The sequence below is a fragment of the Budorcas taxicolor genome, chromosome 13 (assembly GCF_023091745.1).
Source record: "Budorcas taxicolor isolate Tak-1 chromosome 13, Takin1.1, whole genome shotgun sequence".
Taxonomy (NCBI): Eukaryota; Metazoa; Chordata; class Mammalia; order Artiodactyla; family Bovidae; genus Budorcas; species Budorcas taxicolor.
Window position 1 is genome coordinate 4,119,424 of NC_068922.1, and position 20,790 is coordinate 4,140,213.

At 43.2% G+C, this 20,790-nt stretch overlaps 1 protein-coding gene across 1 annotated transcript in view; it reads left to right on the forward strand.

Annotated features, from left to right (window-relative positions):
• Positions 1–20,790, forward strand: part of SLX4IP (SLX4 interacting protein) — a 201,961-nt gene that overhangs the window by 168,236 nt on the left and 12,935 nt on the right. Inside the window, exons 6-7 of the mRNA XM_052650968.1 lie at positions 9,894–9,971; positions 13,483–13,571. Coding sequence (XP_052506928.1) covers positions 9,894–9,971; positions 13,483–13,571 — 167 coding nt within the window. The remainder of the gene's footprint in view (positions 1–9,893; positions 9,972–13,482; positions 13,572–20,790) is intronic.

Here is a 20,790-nt window from a genome sequence, read left to right on the forward strand (position 1 = left end):
TATGCAATAAATTTATGTAGAAAATTTTTAAACTTTATCAAAAGACATTTTAAAAATCCTTAAAAATAACTGGGAGACTTACCATGTTAAATGCATACGAAATCTCATTATCATAAAGATCTTATATTCCCCAAATTAATCTATAGATTGAAGGCCTTTCTAACCACAGCTCCCAACAGAGTTTTTTTCATGAAGTTTGACAAGCTAATACTGAAAGCTGTATGACAGTATGAAGGGCCAAGAGTAGTAACTCCAAGTAACTTTATGAAGAGCGGAAGCGGTGTTGAGGATCAGGAGAGGAACTTACACCACTGGATATTGCGATCAATAAATGAAGCTCAGGTAATTAGCAGGGGGCACCGACTCTTAGTCAGTGGGATAAAATAACTCAGAAAGACCAGTTTATATATGACAGAGCTGGCATTTCAGACCATTGGGGACCTTCTGTTAGACTGTTCAGTAGAGAATTGGGGAAATAGAGACTGTTCAGTAGAGAACTGGGGAAAGAAAAAAAGTGGATTCCTAATGGACACCATACACAAAGTCAATGTACATAACTTTGAGACTTGTTAAAAAATCAGATTATAAAGCAGCATTTCTAACCTGTCTCCATTTGTGTAAAAAGAGAGAAGAATATGTGTGTGATTATATATCTTGAGAAAAGATCTGGAGGATATTGACGTTAAGGTGACTGTCTCTGGGTGATTGGATTTTTGCTGATTTAACCATCTCTTTATGCCTCTTTTTTGTTTCTGTTTAGTTTTGTTTTTGTTTTTTAATACATTAAGTGTATATTACTTTTAATTAGTTTTTTTTTTCATTTTTAATTTTCCCCGTATTTTGTATCTATTTTATTTTCAGTCTTCTTTGAGATTATCTTTTCAAATTCTTCTCGGCAACTTCCAAACTGCCTCCTCCTTTCACACACAGAAATAGCATTTTCATTGTGATTTTGATTGGAATTGTCTGGTGCATAATAGTCAGTACATGTTTGTGAAATAAATAAATATAGGGATAATTCACATCTTAACACTGGTTAAGCCTTCCAACCAAGAATATGATATGTTACTCAAATCTTTTCAAGTCCTTTTTTTCCTAAATGTGAGCTTTTCTGTTTTTTAAAAATACAGATCTCACACCTTCATGCAATTATTGTTTTCTAATATGGTATAATCTTTTCGTTTTCCCCCACATTTGAGTTAGACCGTTAACTGTGTAGCTTTACCATCAGGACTTAGAAGCGTCAGAAAGATGATTAAATGTAGATAAACACATCCTCTGTAGTGAGGTCAAGGACCTGAGTTTATTTAGCTTAGAGTAAATGACTGCATTGAAACTGAATACCTGTCTCCAAGCACGTGATAGTGGCCAGCTTCCTTCAACTCTGCTGAAGACAAGACACAGGAAAATGAACTTCAGCTAGAGTGTGAGTGACTCAGATTAAAGATTGCAAACTGACAGTGTGACGCCAAAGCGGCCCTTGGGAACATTTTCTTTGGACTGTAGAGTATATTTTAAAATTTTGAATTCATTGCTAATTTGAAATTTGGGAGGTCTCACATGAAAATTTAGATTTCCAGCTTTTCTGGCAAGGCTTAAAATCTAGTATCCTGTGCCGGACTTTCAGTGGCAACTGATGGCTGGAATTCCGAAGCGACTGCCGCTCTTTAAACCAGCTCTGTGGTTTCTCCAGTTCTCCATGTCAGAACCCAGCCCTTCCTGTTATCTGCCTTGTCCCTTAAGCATTTTAGTCTGCAACTTCAGCTCCAGTGATAAAGGAAGAACTGAGTTGCCCACACACAGTCATGGCATTTTTCATTTTCAGGATTGTTTTTAAACTGTGGTTTAAATATGGTCTGACTACTAAGCAAGAAGTGGACCAGGCGACTTCTCAAAGATCTTTCCTGTCCTGTGAGTCTGTGATCCTGTTGGAAGAGTGCCATGGTTCAAGAACTCAATGCATATGGTTGTCGAAACTCCAGCGTGCCCACTGCAAGACACAGAGCCCACAGAGCTCCTGGTTCAGCTGGTATTTCCTCATGTCGGGCACGGGAAGTTTGACAGATTTTGCAGAGGACCTGTTTCAAGAGCCAAGAGTTCAAACAACTAGCTGCTTCATTCAGAAGTCTTGTTAAAAGTCTGTTTCTTTTGTACATAGTTATATAAATGTGAGTGAAGGACTTAGTTGGTCACTTTGAGTTTTATAAATATCCAGTATCGCATCACTCCCATCATGACTGTGGGGAACCATTGTTTTGAATATCATTTCATCTGTGCTTGAATATTATCTAAGCACAGTTTTCATATTTAATGGTAAGGGTATATATACTCTTATAAACAAAAAAGTAGGAAAGCAGTATGGGAAAAAAATCTGAAGTGATAATGTCTCAGTCTGTGGAAAATTCTTAAAGAGATGGGAATACCAAACCACTTGACCTGCCTCTTGAGAAATCCATATGCAGGTCAGGAAACAACAGTTAGAACTGAACATGGAACAACAAACGGGTTCCAAATAGGAAAAGGGGTATGTCAAAGCTGTTTATTGTCACCCTGCTTATTTAACTTATATGCAGAGTACACCATGAGAAACGCTGGGCTGGAGGAAGCACAAGCTGGAGGATTGCCGGGAGAAATATCAATAACTTCAGATACGCAGATGACACCACCCTTATCGCGGAAAGCAAAGAAGAACCAAAGAGCCTCTTGATGAAAGTGAAAGAGGAGAGTGAAAAAGTTGGCTTAAAACTCAACTTTCAAAAAACTAAGATCATGGCATCTGGTCCCATCACTCCATGGCAAATAGATGGGGAAACAATGGAAACAGTGAGAGACTTAATTTTTGGCAGCTCCAAAATCACTGCAGATGGTGACTGCAGCCATGAAATTGAAAGATGCTTGCTCCTTGGAAGAAAAGCTGTGACCAACCTGAATAGCATATTAAAAAGCAGAGACATTACCAACAAAGGTCCGTCTAGTCAAAGCTATGGTTTTTCCAGTAGTCATGTATGGATGTGAGAGTTGGACCATAAAGAAAGCTGAGCACAGAAGAATCAATGTTTTGAACTGTGGTGCTGGAGAAGACTCTTGAGTCCCTTGGACTGCAGGGAGATCCAACCAGTCCACCCTAAAGGAAATCAGTCCTGGGTGTTTATTGGAAGGACTGGTGCTGAAGCTGAAACTCCAATACTTTGGCCACCTGAGGGGAAGAACCAACTCATTTGAAAAACCCTGATGCTGGGAAAGACTGAAGGCAAGAGGAGAAGGGGATGACAGAGGATGAGATGGTTGGATGGCATCACCGACTCGATGGACATGAGTTTGAGCAAGCTTGGAGAGCTGGTGTTGGACAGGGAAGCCTGGCGTGCTGCAGTCCATGGGGTCGCAAAGAGTCGGACGCAACTGAGTAACTGAACTGATGGGTCTTGTAAATAATAATAGCATGTGGCCAGTGGTATTACATACAGAGTCTGTCAGGTTATGGGTAGTGAGGCAACAGGTAGAAAATTTGTTTTGTTTTTTCCTGACTAAATTTGGCCACAAGTAATTATTTTGCTCACAAGTTTTTTTTTTTTTCTTTTTAATGGATCTAACCAGTTTGCCCATTTGTTTTGGCATCAAATAGACATAGCTTTATTGTGACTCAGAGTCCAGTACTGTCCTTATTTAAAGACATGAAATGTTATCTCAAGGGAAATTTTTCGGAGTCTCTAAATGTCTTGGGTAATAAGTGAAATTTTTAACCCAGGACCAAATATTCCATTTACCCACCCAAATTGTTTCCCAGTTGTGGTCTTAGACTAGGCTCCTGTGTGTATTCTTAAACTTATGAAGGACTCTTGTTTTTGGTTCCCACAGAACAATTTCTTTCTGCATCCACACCCACATCAGCAGTGATGAAGGTCACACTGAGACCCACAAAATGTTTCAGAGGGCTCCATAAAGTCTTTTCCCAAGGCCCCGCATCATACTTAGTTTGTCCTTTAAGTTCTAACAGATGGGATCAAACTCATGGCTTTTCTAGCCTTGACCATCTGATAAGGACAGGTATCACTTTCCAAATAGGCACAGTTCCCGAAGTCATGACTTATGACATCATTTCTCCGCAACAAAATAGCTTTAAAAAAGATGCAGTCTCCATCTTTTAAGTATGTTCTGTGTTCCTGGAGTAGTCCAGCACCAAGATAGTGTCCGTACTTGATAGGCAGCAGCCCCTTCCTTCCTGCTGTCCTATTAAATCTTACTCAAGTCTTCACCTGGTGAATGAGCCCTGACTCAGGACCTCAGCCTGGAAACAGTCACGAGTCTGAACTGGCTCACAGGAGGGAGCTGCTGCTAGTTCAGCCAGGAGGCATCTGATTGCCACCAAGTGCCCTTTCTTATAGCAAAGGTAGGCCAATATGAGACCCACTCTCCCACCTGCTTAGGTAAGCTCACCTTAGCTGAAAGTTGAAGTATTTATAAATTTAAGGTTTGGTTTCTTTGAAATCAACCTTAGGACTAAATCTTCAAATCATCTCTGTTCTAGACTTCAAATTGTGATCACAGCTTTAGTTTAAATGTAAAATTTCCTGCAACAGCTAAGTGAGTGAGCGAAGTCACTCAGTTGTGTCCGACTCTTTGCGACCCCACAGACTGTAGCCTACCAGGCTCCTAAAGAAGCCATCAAAATTAATAAGTGGCTGGCATTCTAAAATAGTGGATAAAAGGGAGAGAGAGATTATTCTAGGTGAAAGAGACAAAACCAGATGCAGTGCCTGACCTTCGGTTGGATTCTAGTTCAGGAGGAGTATCAGTGATTTGGGGGACAGTTTGAGAATTTCATTGTGGACTATTTAAGCAGGAATGTCATGTCAGTTACGATTATGGGATTTTGTGATGTAGGAGAATGTCACTGTCTAGGAGTCTGTATTACATATTGTGGAGTTATCCGTCATGGTGTCTATTCTGAAATGGTATATAGCAAGTATGTATGTGAAATATGATGCCGTATTAACCATTATTGAGTCTAGAAGGTGGGCTTTGGTTGTTCCTGGCACTGTTTCTCCACTTTTCTGGGTGTTTGAAATTTTTCATGCTTGTGAGTAATGATTCAAAGGAAGCGGTTGTCCCAGGGAGAGAAGTGCTGTGGGCCACAGTAGGTCTTGCTGAGGGCTTCCTGTGGTTTGAGAGAAGGCTTTGCTGGAGGGGATTCACCGAGTGGTGGGTGGAGCATACTGTGAGTGGTGCTTTCCTGCCCAGGCCCCAGGCTAGCCGTCCAGGGGCTCAGCAGGTGAGCCCAAGGCGGTTTCCCAGGCTCCTGTGAATTGCTTTCCTAATCACAGTGGGAAAGGGCTTCCCACCACAAGCTGGACCACAGCTTCCCCTTGGCAGTCTTGCGGAAGCTCAGGTCACATTAGCCAGGAATCCCCTGGAAAACAAGCGAAGCTGGATGGCTTTACAGTAAAAACTCCATGTTGGAGATTTGCTCTTAGCATCTTGGGACTATGAAATATTAATATAATGACCCAAATCAATGACCACTCCCTTCAAAAGTACTATTACTCATTGGAGCACAGGACTACTTAAGACTAGCCTGCTGCCTTGCTAAGTCAGGGTGAAACTTGTTCAACTCATATGTGATTTTTTTGTTTGTTTTTTCCTTTCTATTTCATAAAGTCTCTAAATTTCTAATAAAGCCATTTGAAGCAGTTTATTTTAGACAGAAAGAGAAATGAAATAGTAGCAGAACTCTGTCCTTAAAGCAGAGACCACCCTTTCTCTGTCTCACAAATATGACCCCATCTCCTTTTCTCGGATACTTGATGTTCTTTGGAGAAGAGTAGAAGGAAGGCAACAGGCTGCCATCTAGAGCGTCACTGGGGGGTTGGGAGGTTGTCTTTTGGAAGGTGGTGGGGAGTCCAGCAGCTCCTTATAAAGTATGGAGCTTGGGAGGCTCAAGGGTGGGAGACTTCGGGGGCTGCTGGGGAGACGATGGTCTCTGGCTGGGACTGGACGTCTCGTACATTAAGCAGTGCGGTGTGTGTCCGTTAGTCTGTCAGTCGTGTCTGGCTCTTTGTGACCCCATACACTAAGGCCCGCCAGGCTTCTCTGTCTTTGGAATTCTCCAGACAAGAATACTAAATCGGGTTGCCGTTCCCTTCTCCAGGGTATCTTCCCAGCCCAGGGATTGAACCTGGGTCTCCTGCATTGCAGGCAGATTCTTTACTGTCTGAGCTACCATGGTAAACCAATTATTTCTTGAAATAGACCTACCTGAAGACTACTGGTGGAAAGATGCATCCACAACAAAGCAGTTCTCTCTCTAATCCCAGTCTCTATTTGTAGCTAAAGATAGATTTTTTTCAGGCTAAGGAGGACCACAGAAGCTCTCAAGAAAATAGGCCTCCTTAATTGTGATTTACAAGTGCCTCTAGATTTTGGAATACCATTGCCATATAATTTTCAGATGAAAAGGTTATCACTTTATGATTTCCATTTTGTTTCTTCCTCCCAGCCCTGACCCCAGTTCTGGGCTTTTAGAGCATCAGTATTGCAAGCCTGGAGCTGGTGCCTGAGAAGGCGAAGCAGAGGGTCCCCTGGATTCTTTGCCAAGCTGCCATTTAGCTTTTGAGCATAGTGGAGCTTTGCTTGAGCCCCAGATTAGTACACAGTCTCAGAGGCCTGCTCAACTCTGAGAAATTGATGTCATTAAAGAGCAAAGATAATGCAGTCTTTATCACTGCCTGTTATCTGTGGATAAATGAAATACAGCTCCCTAAGTATGTCAGTTCAGTGTATTTCAACAGCTGTGAGTTTCTTTACTTACATATCAGAGTTAGGTTGCTGTAAGAACAGACACAAACACTTTTGTGTTTTCTTTCTCTTCTGCTTTCTCTTTAAACAGTAAGGTTTCCTGCAGCCAGTATAATTTGGACTAAGCAAGTACAAATCTCTTTTACGTGGTAAACTTACCATTTCTCTTATAGGTGTGTTCAGCAGGGTTTTCCACTAAAACCATAAGAAGACAGCAGTTTAGGAAGGATTCCCTTTAAGACAATCCTGTCCTGGGGGCGGTGAGGGGAGTGGGACAAAGGAGGAAAGATTTCAGTAAACTCTACTCTCCTAGTAATGTCGGTAGTAAAACAGTCAGAGTTTGACTTATGCTGCTTTATTTTCCTAGAGGGGAAGGTGGTATATTGAGACAGCTGACCAAGCAGGATTTAGTTATCACTCAAGTGGTATCTCCAGATACCAGGCTTCCTGAACTCATACTGGAACTTTCCTAGTCAACTTCAGATTCAGCCCCTTCCTCCCAATAACACTTTATTCCTGGAGATTTTGTACAGCGAAAAGAGTTTTGAGAATTGGAGCATGTTCTCTGACCCCTAATCACATGGAACTATAAGCGTTAAAGTGTGATCCGCAGCAAAGGCAGAGTACTTTGATAACGCATTTTTGTTGTTCAGTCCTTTGCAAAACTCACATAGTAAATCATTACTTTGAAAATCACTTCTCTTTGTGTGTTTCTATGTCCCTGACTGTTAAGTCTCCTACCATCCCCCTCCCCCAGCTGCAAGACTAATAAACAGATGTGGATGTCACTTCCACTCTCGCGGTGACCTAAGGGCCGAAGTATTTGTTTTAAAGCGCTCAGAATAATGCCAGTGGTGTGCATATTTCGTTTGACATTTTAAGCAGAAGAAAGCCACATGACCAAAATGCGATCCACTGCAAGTGTGTTAGGAAACAACATATTTCATCCCCGTAAACCTGGAGATTATCCTGTCATAGATGTCACTGTCGTGGTGAAATCCCCATGGCTAAAGCAATTGTGCTGTCGCAGCTTGTGTGGAAGATCAGGTCTGTGGTCACTGATGTTCTGGATCTTTCTACAAGGGTGACAGAAGGATGCTTGGATGTAAAACTGGAAACTTCTTTAATTGTATTCTTTATATATAAATTATTTCAAAACAGTGATTGTATTGGTCTTTGGAGAGTCCAGTGGACCTGGAGACCACCTCTTTTAACTCCTGGACCTTCCAGTTTTATGAGTAAAATCCTGACTCTGAGGATAAGCGATTTGCTGAAGTTGTCTGGGGACCTGGGAACCCTCACCCTTCTTCGGTGGGCCTTTCATTTCTGATTCTTCCACCAGGTTCCTGACTGTGTTAACCAGACATTTTTACTTGATCATTTCGGGAGGCTCATTGACAGAGTGCTTTATACTCGGAACAGGGCAGGAAGGGAGGAAAGAAGGGAGGGATGGAGAGAAGAGGGAACTATGCTGGTATTTCCCGTGACTACGGAAGTTTCGTTGCTGCAGAATATGATGATAGTAAGAGGAATGGTAATATCTCCATCGTTACAGATGGTGCAGTGCACTCCTTCAGACCAGGTTTCTTTCGCTTAACTTTATGTTTGTGAGATTTAGTCCTGATATGGTCTCTAGCTGAAGTTCATTTACTTTTAGGGGCAGAGTAGGATTTGTACTGTGTGACTGTTACCTCCCCCACACCCCACTCTGTTTTCAATGAAAAATTCTACTTTTGATGGATATTTGCATCAGTTCTGGTTTGGGACTTCTGTGAAAAGTGCTATTCATGCACCCAGTGTTTATGCTTGAGTTCAGCTTTAGATGCTGAAAGCATCTGTCAGTGCATGAGAATTCCTGTGAGCCCACATTCTTGCCAACAGTTGGTGTTCGTGGCCTTTTCCAGTTTGGCCGTTCTGGTGGTTGGAGAGTTTTTTCTGCCTCTTTTTTGGGGGGAGGCAGGGGGACTTATGTCATATTTCGTTTCATCACATCCTATATAAAGACTTTACTTGAATTAGAATAACTTATAGGCAAAACACACTCCTCTTCAAATAGTTTGAACTCTTCATTATGTGAGCTGATAAGCAGTGAGCATCAGAAAGTGGCCAATGATACAACCGCTCGGCCTGAATTAAGCATCCTACCTGAGGGCCTGCTTGTTAGGCCTGTTTGGTCCGACCTCCTCAGTTAGGCCATTTTCCAGATAGAGTAACTGAGCCGCTTCAGGGATTGGAGGCCGTTCCAGGTGCCGTGGCCAGGCCTCCTAGGAGTTATTCGGGCATATGCACCTCTTCCCCTGGAAGAGGCCCCTACAGATCCTCCTACTCTGACTCACTAGGCAATCGCTGAGTGCTCACTGGGCGGCAGGCACTGGGCTGGGCCTGTGGGGTTCCTTCTCAGAGATGTGTTTAGTTTGATGCTGACCTTATTCACTTTACAGCGTTTTCATTCTACTTTATTGCAGTATAGTTGATTTTCACTGTTGTGTTGGTTTCAGGTGTACAGCAGAGTCATTCAGTTATGCGTGTATATCTGCATTCTTTTTCATATTCTTTTCCATTATGGTTTATCAGAGGATACTGAGTGTAGTTCTCTGTGCTGTACAGTAGGTCCTTGTGGATTATCTTTTTATATCTGCTGCTGCTGCTGCTAAGTCACTTCAGTCGTGTCTGACTCTGTGCGACCCCATAGACGGCAGCCCGCCAGGCTCCCCCGTCCCTGGGATTCTCCAGGCAAGAACACTGGAGTGGGTTGCCATTTCCTTCTCCAATGCATGAAAGTGAAAAGTGAAAGTGAAGTTGCTCAGTCGTGTCCGACTCTTAGCGACCCCATGGACTGCAGCCCACCAGGCTCTCCATCCATGGGATTCTCCAGGCAAGAGTACTGGAGTGGGGTGCCATTGCCTTCTGCCTTTTTATATGTAGTAGTGTGTATATGTTAATCCCAAGCTCCTAATAGATCCCCTTTCACGTTTCCCCTTTGGTAACTATAGGTTTGTTTTCAAAATCTGTGAATCTGTTTCTGTTCATAAGTAAGTTCATTTGTATCATTTTTAAAGTTCGATCTCACACATGAGTGATGTATGACACTCACTTTTCAGGTTACGGCTTTCACATCACAGCCTATTTCCTCAAAAGAGGAATACGTCTCCGCTGCCTGAGGGGCTCACCAAGGACAGGTAAGAAGCCAATTTCTTGGGTCATTCTGCACAATGAGTGTGTCCCTAGAGAAGGAATGAAAATTAAGGAATGATGATTCCTCGTGGCCACATAGCCTTCATGAAACTGAAGTACTAATTAAGAGTGTTTGCAAGCGCTTGAGATTATTTTTTTCCATCTTGCTCTGTTCACTGCCTGCCTCAGCCCAGTGAGTGGGGCCACGCTCCGCCTTCCTTTCCTGCTGCCTCTCGGCACTTGAGCAACCAGAGTCACTTCAGGCAGTTAGACCACTGTCTGTGCACACTGAGGCCCTGGAGTGCAGAGCGAGAGTATGAAAACGGTGCATTCCCGGCCCTGAGCCGCCAGGGCCTCTCCGTAGGTGTGTGATGGGGCCCTCTGCCCCCACGACTCCCCGAGTCAAGATGTTCACTGAGGAGATGAGGTCAAGTGTGTCCAGCCAACAACAACAGAGTCAGATGCTAACAACTGCTCTCCAAGTCCATCTGAGCTTTGGAAAGAAAATTTAACTCAGCTTCCTTTGCTGATTTTAGTAAATAAGATATGAAACAGGGACATTAAAAATGAACTGTGCAGCAACTATACTCCAGTAAAAACTTAGGAAAAGATAAAAGCAGTAGTACTTCCAAGTAAAATACAGTATTCTAAACAAAGCAACAACAAAAAATGAACTATATAAAGGGTTGGTCTTGGAATCTTTGCAATTATCTGCACTTTCTTAACTTTAAGTGTCACTTGACTATATTACTGTCACGGTGGGGCCTTCCACTCTATTCAATCCTCTTAGTAAAATAAATCAGTTAACTTTGTATCTGTTAAAATACAGCCTAGCTACCCTTCATGGTAGGGACTGCCATTGCCTAAATTTTTATTTAAATGTTCATGCAAATCTCAATTACAACCTAAGCAGAGTGAAGGGCTTTCTGTTGATAAAATACCTAGCACCAAATTGTTTAAAATCTGCTATTCTAGCATTCTTATTTTTCCGAGGAATCATTTGATAGAACTGATAATTTTGAATTCTAGTTCTTTTTAAAAAAAAAATACTTTATTTATTTATTTAGCTGTGCTGGGCCTTAGTTGTGGCATGTGGGATCTAGTTTCCTGACCAGGGATTGAACCTGGGCCCCCTGCTTTGGGAGGGTTAGGGAAGTCTCTTAAATTCTGATTCTGATTCACTGATGAGCTACTGTATTTCAAGATTGTCCTGTTGGGAGAGGGAGTACAAATAATGAATTCTGTGGCTCCATTTCCTTTTCCAGAAAGTCGGAAACAGACTGGTTATCACTTATCTCAATAAGATGTTCCAAGAATTAGTGAAGAAATATTAACTGCTTTGTTAACTGTGTTTTTCTGCCTTTTCAGAGTCCCATCTATAGTTACCTAGCCAGATAAAGCATCCATGTAGTGAAAGTGAAAGTCACTCAGTCGTGTCCAACTCTTTGCGACCCCATGGACTATACAGTCCATGGAATTCTCCAGGCCAGAATACTGGAGTGGGTAACCTTTTCCTTCTCCAGGGGATCTTCCCAACCCAGGGATGGAATCCAGGTCTCCAGCATTGCAGGCAGATTCTTTGCCAGCTGAGCCCCAAGGGAAGCCCAAAGCTTCCATGTGGGGTCAGAGGTTAAACACACCCAAGCCCCCTGCAATGGGGGTTTCTGCCCGAGGACCAGAAGGGAGAAACAGAACAGCATGTCAGGCCCTGGTTGCAGAGCCTGAGCCGCTGCACATCTCTTGGTGAGCAGTGAAGCACCAGGGCGGGGTTCTGAGCAGGGTAAGCGGAGCTGTTGTGGAAACTGCTAACCCACTTGCCCCAGGTAGAATGAGTTGGAGGAGAGAAGGCAACCCCCAAAGAGACAGCAGGTGAGGAGAGAGTGGATCCCAGAACATCATTTTGGTGTAATGTAGCCTCTCCAAGTGGTTGAGGCACTGACTGTGCAGGAGTCATGTGTCTGCGTAACTGACACTTTCACGCCTGCTCTCTGTCACTGTCTCAGGGCCCTCCCACTGTCATTTCTTGTGGGCAGTGTGCATTGTATGTAAAAGGCTTCACTTTCATGACTCAGAATAATAAAAATTGGTCACATCTAAAAGGAAGGCTTTCCCTTTTAGAAAAAATTAGCTTTATTTCCGTTGTAAATACGATACATGTGTATTATACAAATACTGAGGCAGTTGTTTAGTCGCTGAGTCATGTCTGACTCTTCTGCGACCCCATGGACTGTAGTCTGCCAGGCTCCTCTGTCCATGGGATTTCCCAGGCAAGAATACTGGAGTGTGTTGCCATTTCCTTCTCCAGTTCAGCCAGTACAACCAAGTAAAAAACAGGGAAAGAGAAGACCCTCCCACTCCCCATCCTCCACCCCAGAATATTCACTGTTAACATGGGCTAAACGTCACTCCAGACATCACCCCAGAGGTCAGTGGGGGCTGTGTGGATGAATGGAGATGGACAGACAGATGGAGAAGGAGGCACATTTGCTATTCAATCATCCTTTCATTGAATGTTGAGGAGTCTGGTTCTGTGATTCATTTAACCTTCCCCACCCGGAAGTCAGTGGTTTTGCTTTAAGAAATTGTAATCATAGGTCACTGCGACTGTGGTATATAGTTGGACCAGCTTTACTATTGCACATCTTTTAAAATTTATTGTATTGTTTCTGGCTGCGCTGGGTCTTTGCTGTGCGCAGTCTTTCTCTAGTTGGGCGAGGGGAGCTGCTCCCTAGCCGCAGTGTGCCAGGCTCCTCATCGCAGTGGCTGCTTTTGTTGCAGGGCGCAGGCTTAGGGCAGGCTTCCGGAGTTCAGGCTCATGGACTCCTGAGCACAGGCTCAGTAGTTGTAGTGCACACGCTGAGTTGCCACACCACATGTGCAGTCTTCCTGGACCAGGCATTGAACCCACATCTCCTGCACTGGCAGGCAGATTCTTAACCACGAGACCCGCAGGGAAGTCCTCCTATTGCACATTTAACCATTTCCTTAAGAATGATCGTTAATTCCTAATCTCCGACACTGCTCTTTTCATAGCCTGGTTCAGACTGGGAATTTGCCTTGCAGCCTAGGGAACCTCTCCAAAGCCAGGTGACTGAAGAGGGGAGAGGAAACTAGCAAGAACACTGACAAGGTGTGTTTTCAGATTTCTTCCCTCTTCCAGTGTATGTCTGAACACTCAGTAGTAAATGTTGATCCTGTCTCCCAAATGTGAGTCTGAACAGAAAATAGCAAACTGACCCAGGAGGAAAGCTGTGATGGCCCTGGGCGCCTGGGGATTCCTACGGATACCGTGGTCCAGGGGCTCAGGTGGATCCATCTGCAGCCTCCGCCTCTGCCCCTGGAGCTTTGTGCTTGCCCTGCACTGCTGATGGCAAACCCTGGAAGGAAGGGAGGGGAGAAGACACGTGTCTGCTACATACATGCTTATCGTTGTAAGGCAGAATTCTTGGACCAAGCATTTCTGTGCTCAAAGTCTTTTGACACCTTGAGTGATGTGATTTCTTTCCTTTTGTACAGAACTCCAAGTGTTTCCCGACAGGTTTGTGGTCTGCGTAAGTCAGCTTGCGTTCAGTCGTGATCTTTTGGCAAGTCAGAGTGAAGATTTGGTATGTATGAAAAGCTCTATAAGTAAATCTGCTTGAATGAAAAGTTACTGTAATAAATAGAAGAACTGTTGAGCCCTCAGTGCATGTTTTAAGGGACCAAAAATGTCCTATCTATTTTGCGTGATAATATTGATTAATTGATATGCTCTTTTTTTTCCTGAAGACTTCTTGAGAATTTAGCGTGATCAGTAGTATAGCAACATAAAATGAGAAAGCACATACTACAAAAACCATGAAAATGCTTCTGATAGTATTCAAATGAAATATAAAGCATTCTTTAAATGAAGTGAGGCAAAATCCACATGTTTCCACTGGAAGCTTTCACTGGGGTCAGTGGCTTTTGAATTTTATTCCATGGTGAATCACTGACATTTTCATGAAAACCAGTACTTTACCCCACTATGCTCTTTCTTAACTGATAGAATTTGTTTTCTCTCTCTTTTCTTGGGCTCAATTTTGAGCTCCGTCAGTCTTATTTCTGTTTCAGTGGAGCTCTTTATGCAGACAAACAGATTCTGAAAATTCACTCCTAATGTTATAGCTTACAGCCTTGTCTTTTAAACTTAGCATATACATTTGAGAGTCGCTGTTGGGGGTGGGGCGGGGGTGGGGGTGTGTGTGTGCGTGTGTCTTGCTGCAGTCATAGCCCAATCTGTTTGAGCTTACCTCTGTACCAATTTTTGTTTTTCATATTTTTGGACTTGGACTTGTGACTTGAAACTTTAACAAAAAGGAAAAAGCGTCTAGCAGATCTTAAACCTAGACATGATATATGTCATGATTGTTATGCTTCTAAAATAATTTGTGGGGATATTAGATTACTCCTTATGTTATCTTTTAATCCATTTGAAATTTGGCCCTCATGGTCCAAAACCAGCTTCTTATCTCATCTTAAATAAATACATAAGAAAAGTGTTTTAGAAACTAGAAGGCTGAACAGAGACCCAAGAATAGTCTTCTGAGGATTCGTATTTAAATTTAGATACCTTTGTCCAGAACAGGTGAGCCCTTCAGAAAATCCAGTGAGACACTTACTCCATCTAGCAGCTAAACTCTTAAGTATACCTATTAAGTGCAATAAATGAAGCACATCTAGTGACAAGTGTTAAAAGTTTATTTCAGAAGCATTTCTAGAATGTTGAATTATCTTAGTAAATTAACAAATACTAAAGTAATAATGCTGCTGCCAAACAACTGTAATGTAATATAGCTTAACTGATTCTCAGACCAGTGAAAACATTGATTTGTGGTTCAAGAAGACAATTAATTGTACCACAAAGTATTACTGTTTTCAGATAGAATACAGAAAAAATTAGATCTTGTATGACATGTAATAATAATACTTAATATTTTTAATTATTAAGGATGAGTTACAACATCTCCATACAAATGAAATATCGTCCTCCTTAGGGATACTGGTATTTGTACAGATGTAAGCTTTCTATAGCTGCTGTCATATAAATCTTATAATCTGGAGGACTTTTTAAACGTGAAGAATTTTCATTATGAAAAGTTGACTGGTCTGAGCCTTTTGCACGAGCCAGTTCCGTTTTATCTTCGAAATGTTCTGATATCCAGGGATAACACTGGGAGTTCACCAAGTCAGCTTATGAGAAAAGTGCCATTTCCATCTTGAGGCTCTTTCACTGTTTTGCGTGCTTCCCTTTAGCTGTGGTCAGCCTTGAGCTGCCCTTGTCCCCACCTCTGACCATCCTTCACATGCACGCTTCCCTCGGTCAGCTAACTCCCGGCACGAAGGGGGCGGCTTCAGTCCCTGACACCTCCGAGCCCCACTCTGTGTGGCCAGCCCACCTGTGCAGCCCCTCCTCGTGGGCCTGTCCCCCACTTCCTTGAGAGCCTGCTCCAGGAATAATAGCACACCCAGGTCAAGCAGGGGGCCCTGGCACCCACAAATGCCCCGTCCAGCCAAGACCCCAGTCCTTCCGTCCCAGGCGCCTCCGGTTCAATCCTCGCTGACGCTTGGCCTCTGCAGAGCCCTCCTGTCCCGACTACATGAGGATCAAGGAACATCGTTCCCTGCCAGGACGGCCTCCTGCCGGGAGTAGCCCGTGAGGTCTGGCCCTCTGACTAGCCCTTGAACTTCCTTATGTCCCTTAAAGCTTCAGATCATTTTATCCGTTCACACGGACACTAGCCCCGGGGCAGGATCCATCTCATTTCTCTCAGTAGTTACTCTCCAGGAACTGGGGGAAGCCTGGGAGCGGGCTTCCTGAGGGGAGTATTGGAGACGTCTTTGGGAAGAACGTCAATCATTTGTCCGGAAACTGCTGGCTTCGCTCCCTCTTCCCCAGCTTCCCTCTTTCCCAGCCGCAGAAGTGGCAGGGGAGAGTGGGCACCGGGCAGAGCCTGGCCGCCTTACTCCTGCTGTGGCCCCAAGTAGAGGTTGCCTCCTCCTTCCCCTTTCCTCTTTTCCAATCGGATCTTCAGTGTTGAAGTGACAGCCGCTGGGAAACCTGGGAACATCTATTCAGAGCTGCTCCGCCTGGATGCAGGGCAGCCCAAGAAAGCAGCCGTGCCAGACACAGGAGTGCCCAGGGAGCGCCCCCTCTTCAGGGGCAGAGCAAGTGCAACCACGCCGCTGCAGGCACTGGGAAGGCCTGTCTCCCGCCCTGCACGAGGGCCCCATGCGGGGCGGCACTCCGTGTTGCAAGAGCTCTGTCCCCCAGTGCCCACGTGCCAGGGATGTGGGAATCGTGCTGTGTACTTTGGGAAGAAAGGGCATGATTACGGGATGAGTCACTGTATTTTTCTTACTATAGTTTCTCATAAGAAATCTCGGAGCCCTGATAGTCTCAGTTTTGGATCTATTGCTAGAAGTGGGTCCTTTTGCAGTTTTTACCTTTCGTTTCAGAGTTTTATTTTTCCCCCACCTTCTTTCCCTTAAAAATATGAACAGCAGGACGCTCAGCATGTCCCGTTCCGGCAGTGCTGTCTTGCGTATTTACAAACCCCAGTCCCTGTGTCAAGACTGCTTTCTCTGATGCAAAGCCTGGGAACCTTTGGGAAAGTCAAAGTTAGTTCTCATTTTTATTATTCCTTTATTAAGGGAAATAACCAATAATAACTGAAGCCATAATTTTACTTTCCAAAGTAATAAGTTTATTGTGTAAATAATCGCAGACCCATCTGGATCTGGGACATTTCAGAGTCAGCACAAAGCTGCTTTCTCACAGAGCGCTGGTTACAGCCACTCCTAGTCTCTCGTGGCCCTTCCCATCTGTTCTTACCATCACGTTCTACCATAATTTGCTGAGTGCTGACTCTGTGCCAGGAACTCTGGCAGGCACTGGAGAAACAAAGAAAAAGAAAAAAATCATTCTTGCCCTCAAGGAGCTTCCAGTCTGGCAGATCAAGGGCTGTGAAGGTGACCTGGCGACCCCAAAATTTTAATTTAGAGAGAGCCTCCCTTTTTTTTAAGGCGTATCCATTCTGTACCTTAACGGTTCATTTGGCCCCTCTCTACAATTCAGAAGGAAAGTTCAAAAGATTTATTTTCTTTTAAACCTAAGCTGTAAAAACCTGTGATTCTTTGGGAAATTTAAAAATGGTGTTTAGTACTAGTGCTTCAGAGAAGTGGATGTGGGCGCTAAGATGTTTGCACTGTCTTCCTCACCTTCCTTTGAGCTGTGACCAAGCTGTGAAAGCATCTGTCAAGAGTCTTCAGAAAGCACTGCCCTGCGCCAGAGCGCCCTCTCAGTGGAAGGGTTGCTGGCATGACCAACAGGATTCAATAGTTAAGCACTAAACTGAGCATTTCTTTTTAAGTTGAACTATCGTTCAACCTTAGAGAACACTCCTTCTAGTTTATGAGTATAAAATTGAAGTGAAAATGAGTCTAAAGAAGCAATAAACTGCCCTTGCCTGGGTTATTTTTAGCCTGGCTGTCCTATTTCTCAGTTGTGAGTAACTGAACCTCAGTGGGCCTTAGCCCTCCTCTCAGTCAAGGGAGAGAGTATCAGAGTATATAGAAAATCCTTTCTCACACTGTTCTACCAGATAAAGTGGATGAAAATACAGCTAAATAAAAATCACAAAATAATTTTACACAAAAAAGCACTTGACTTGTAGCTTTAAAAATTTGAGATTGGAAAAAAAACTCAAGGGAGGATTATATTTTAATCTTAGGAAAGATAAATAGAAATTAAAAGGAAACATTTTAGTCCTGAATTTTTTGTTGTTGGTGTTCAATCACTAAGTCATGTCCAACTCTTTGTGACCCCATAGACTGCAGCGTGCCAGGCTTCCCTGTCCTTCACTATCTCCTGGAATTTGCTCAAACTCATGTCCATCGAGTCAGTGATGCCATCCAACTGTCTCATCCTCTGTCGTCCCCTTCTGCCTTCAATCTTTCCCAGCATCAGGGTCTTTTCCAATGAATCAACTTTTCTCATCAGGTGGCCAAACTATTGGAGCTTCAGCTTCAGCATCAGTCCTCCCAAATAAATGTTCAGGATTGATTTCCTTTAGGATTGACTGGTTTGATCTCCTTATAGAAGAAATAAAAGAATTTGTGTACTAACTTCATAACCAAACAACAGAATTATTTAACTTTCATGAGCAAACTTCGATATAAGGTTAAAACAGATCATTCAAGAAAAGAACTCTTTTTTTAATATCAAAAAAATTAAGTAAGTAGTGGATGATTTTTCTAGGTTTTTCTTACTGTATCATAGACTTTAAGAATCCATTCTTCTTGTTGTATTTCCTAAACAGTGCTAGTGGTAAATTCTATGGAAGCCATTAACAAGAGATTCATGTAGCACTAGGAAAATTTCCTTGAGTGGGAAGAGGTAATTTCCATATTTCACATTTCCCACAGTGTTTTGAAGTTGGTTTTTTACTTAATAACAGCTTACCAAAATTGTACATGTTCACTGTACAAAAAATTTTAGAATCAAAACATATACAAAGAAAGTAAAAATTACCCATAACTCCCAACCCAAAGATAGCTTCTGTTAATGACCTAGCCTGTACTCCCCTATACGTCATACTTGATAACTGAGGTTGGTCTGTATTTAGTTAGCAGGACCCATTCATTTGTGAATTGTGTGTTTATGTCCATTTTTCTATTGGTATTTTTGTATTTCACAAACTTCTTACTATATAAAAACTTCTTACATAGCAAGGAAAATAACTTTCAGTGAATTTATCATTTTCTTTTCAATCACATGTCATTTTTGCTGCCTGGTAGATGTCTGTGTCCTCGGCAGGGCCTGTGGATGGGCTGGATAAGGATGGGAACTATAGCAGCATCCATCACACGCCTGTCCTGCCCTTCTGTGGCTTGGCAGGGGGATGATCCTAATGGAAATGCTGTGTGTGGGGGGATGAAGATGCTCTTGGTTGGTCTGGTCTGTCTACAATAGTTTTTTTAGACAGTGACAGAGACCATAAGAAAGCTTTTTCTCATGGAATATCATTTTTTTTTAAAGATGAGCTATCCTTTGCTTGTATGTTCCAGTAGCCTGAGCTTTTGTTCTCCTTTCCTAATAATAAAATTCTCCCAAACAGTTAGCCAGCAGTGTTTGTTAATAAGTTGTCTCCTGTCCCCCGTCTCCAGCCCTCCAAAGGAACCTGCCCTTGGCCGAGTTAGAACAGAAAGCATAGATAATTTAGCATAGAAACTGGCTCGCTTAGAATAGTTAGAGAGGGTCGATAGAATGGGGAAGATCGAAAGGGTAGTTAGTATAGGCTGTGTCTGTGCCCCCTGGTCCTTTGGGCCTTTTTCCCATCATGTACCTTTCCTTCTGAGAGACCTATTATCTCCCTTTGATGACCACTTAGGTGATCGATTGATTTAGGGAAAACATGACAGGGAATAAAACAAGTGAAATGGGGATCAAACGTGAAATTACAGGACCTGACTTTGACCACTGCCTCTGCCCTCACTCACTTGATGACGTTGGACAAATCATTTGGCTTCTTGGGATTTGTTCAGCAAAAGTAAAAAGTGATGCCCAGGACTTCCCTGGTCCAGTGTTAGAATCCTCCTTCCAGTGCAGGGGACTCAGGTTCAATCCCTGGTCAGGGAACTGAGATCCCACATGCCTCAGGGCAACTAGGACTGTGCCCTGCAACTACTGAGCCCTAGTGGCTCAGCTAAAGAAGCCTGCATGCTGCAATGAAGACCCAGCACAATCAAAAAAAAAAGAAGTAAAAGTGATGCCTGCCATGCAAGTGAAACGACGAATATAAAAATGTCTTGTAAATTCTAAAGTCCTGATGCAGTATTAATTATCGTCATCACCATCATCATTCTCATCATTCCCATTCACCATTCTTCCTGTTCTTAACCTGAAGAAGAGCTCATTTAAATGCCATTAATGCTAGATGAAATTAAAAGACGCTTACTCCTTGAAGAAAAGCTATGACAAACCTAGACAGCGTATTAAAAGGCAGAGACATCACTTTACCAACAAAAGTCCATATAGTCAAAGGTATGGTTTTTCTAGTAGTCATGTATGGATGTGATAGTTGGGCCATAAAGAAGGCTGAGCACCCAAAAGTTGATGCTCTCAAACTGTGGTGTTGGAAAGGATTCTTGAGAGTCCCCTGGACATCAAGGAGATCAAATCAGTTAATCCTAAAGGAAATCAACCCTGAATATTCATTGGAAGGACTAATGATGAAACAAGCTCCAATACTTTGGCCACCTGACGCAAAGAGCCCACTCAGTGGGAAAGACCCTGATGCTGGGAAAGATTGAGGGCAGGAGAAGGGGACGACAGAGGATGAGATGGTTGGATGGCATCATCAACTCAATGGACATGAGTTTGTGCATGTTCTGGGAGACACTGAAGGACTGGGAAGCCTAGCATGCTGTAGTCAGTCCATGGGGTCGCAAAGAATCAGACACGACTCAGCGACTGAACAACAATACCAGATTAGCAAAGAGCTAAACACCTGACCCTCTGTGCTAGTGAGCTTCTGAAGAAGCTCAGTTCTTATTTTTCGTCTCTCATTTGCCCACCCAGCTTCATTTTCCAGCTATAAAAACTGAAGTACCAAAGAGTTAAGTGACACATGCTCGTTTAGCCAGCAAGTCAGTGATGGACAGAGGGACACAGCAAAAGCGTAAACTCGTGACCTCCTGTGGGAGATCTGCTCACCACCATCCACAGGGGGAGGAGGGAGAGACCACCCAGTTAAAATGCCTTTCTTTCCAGTAGCTGCCAGTAGACTCCCAGTGAGACACTGT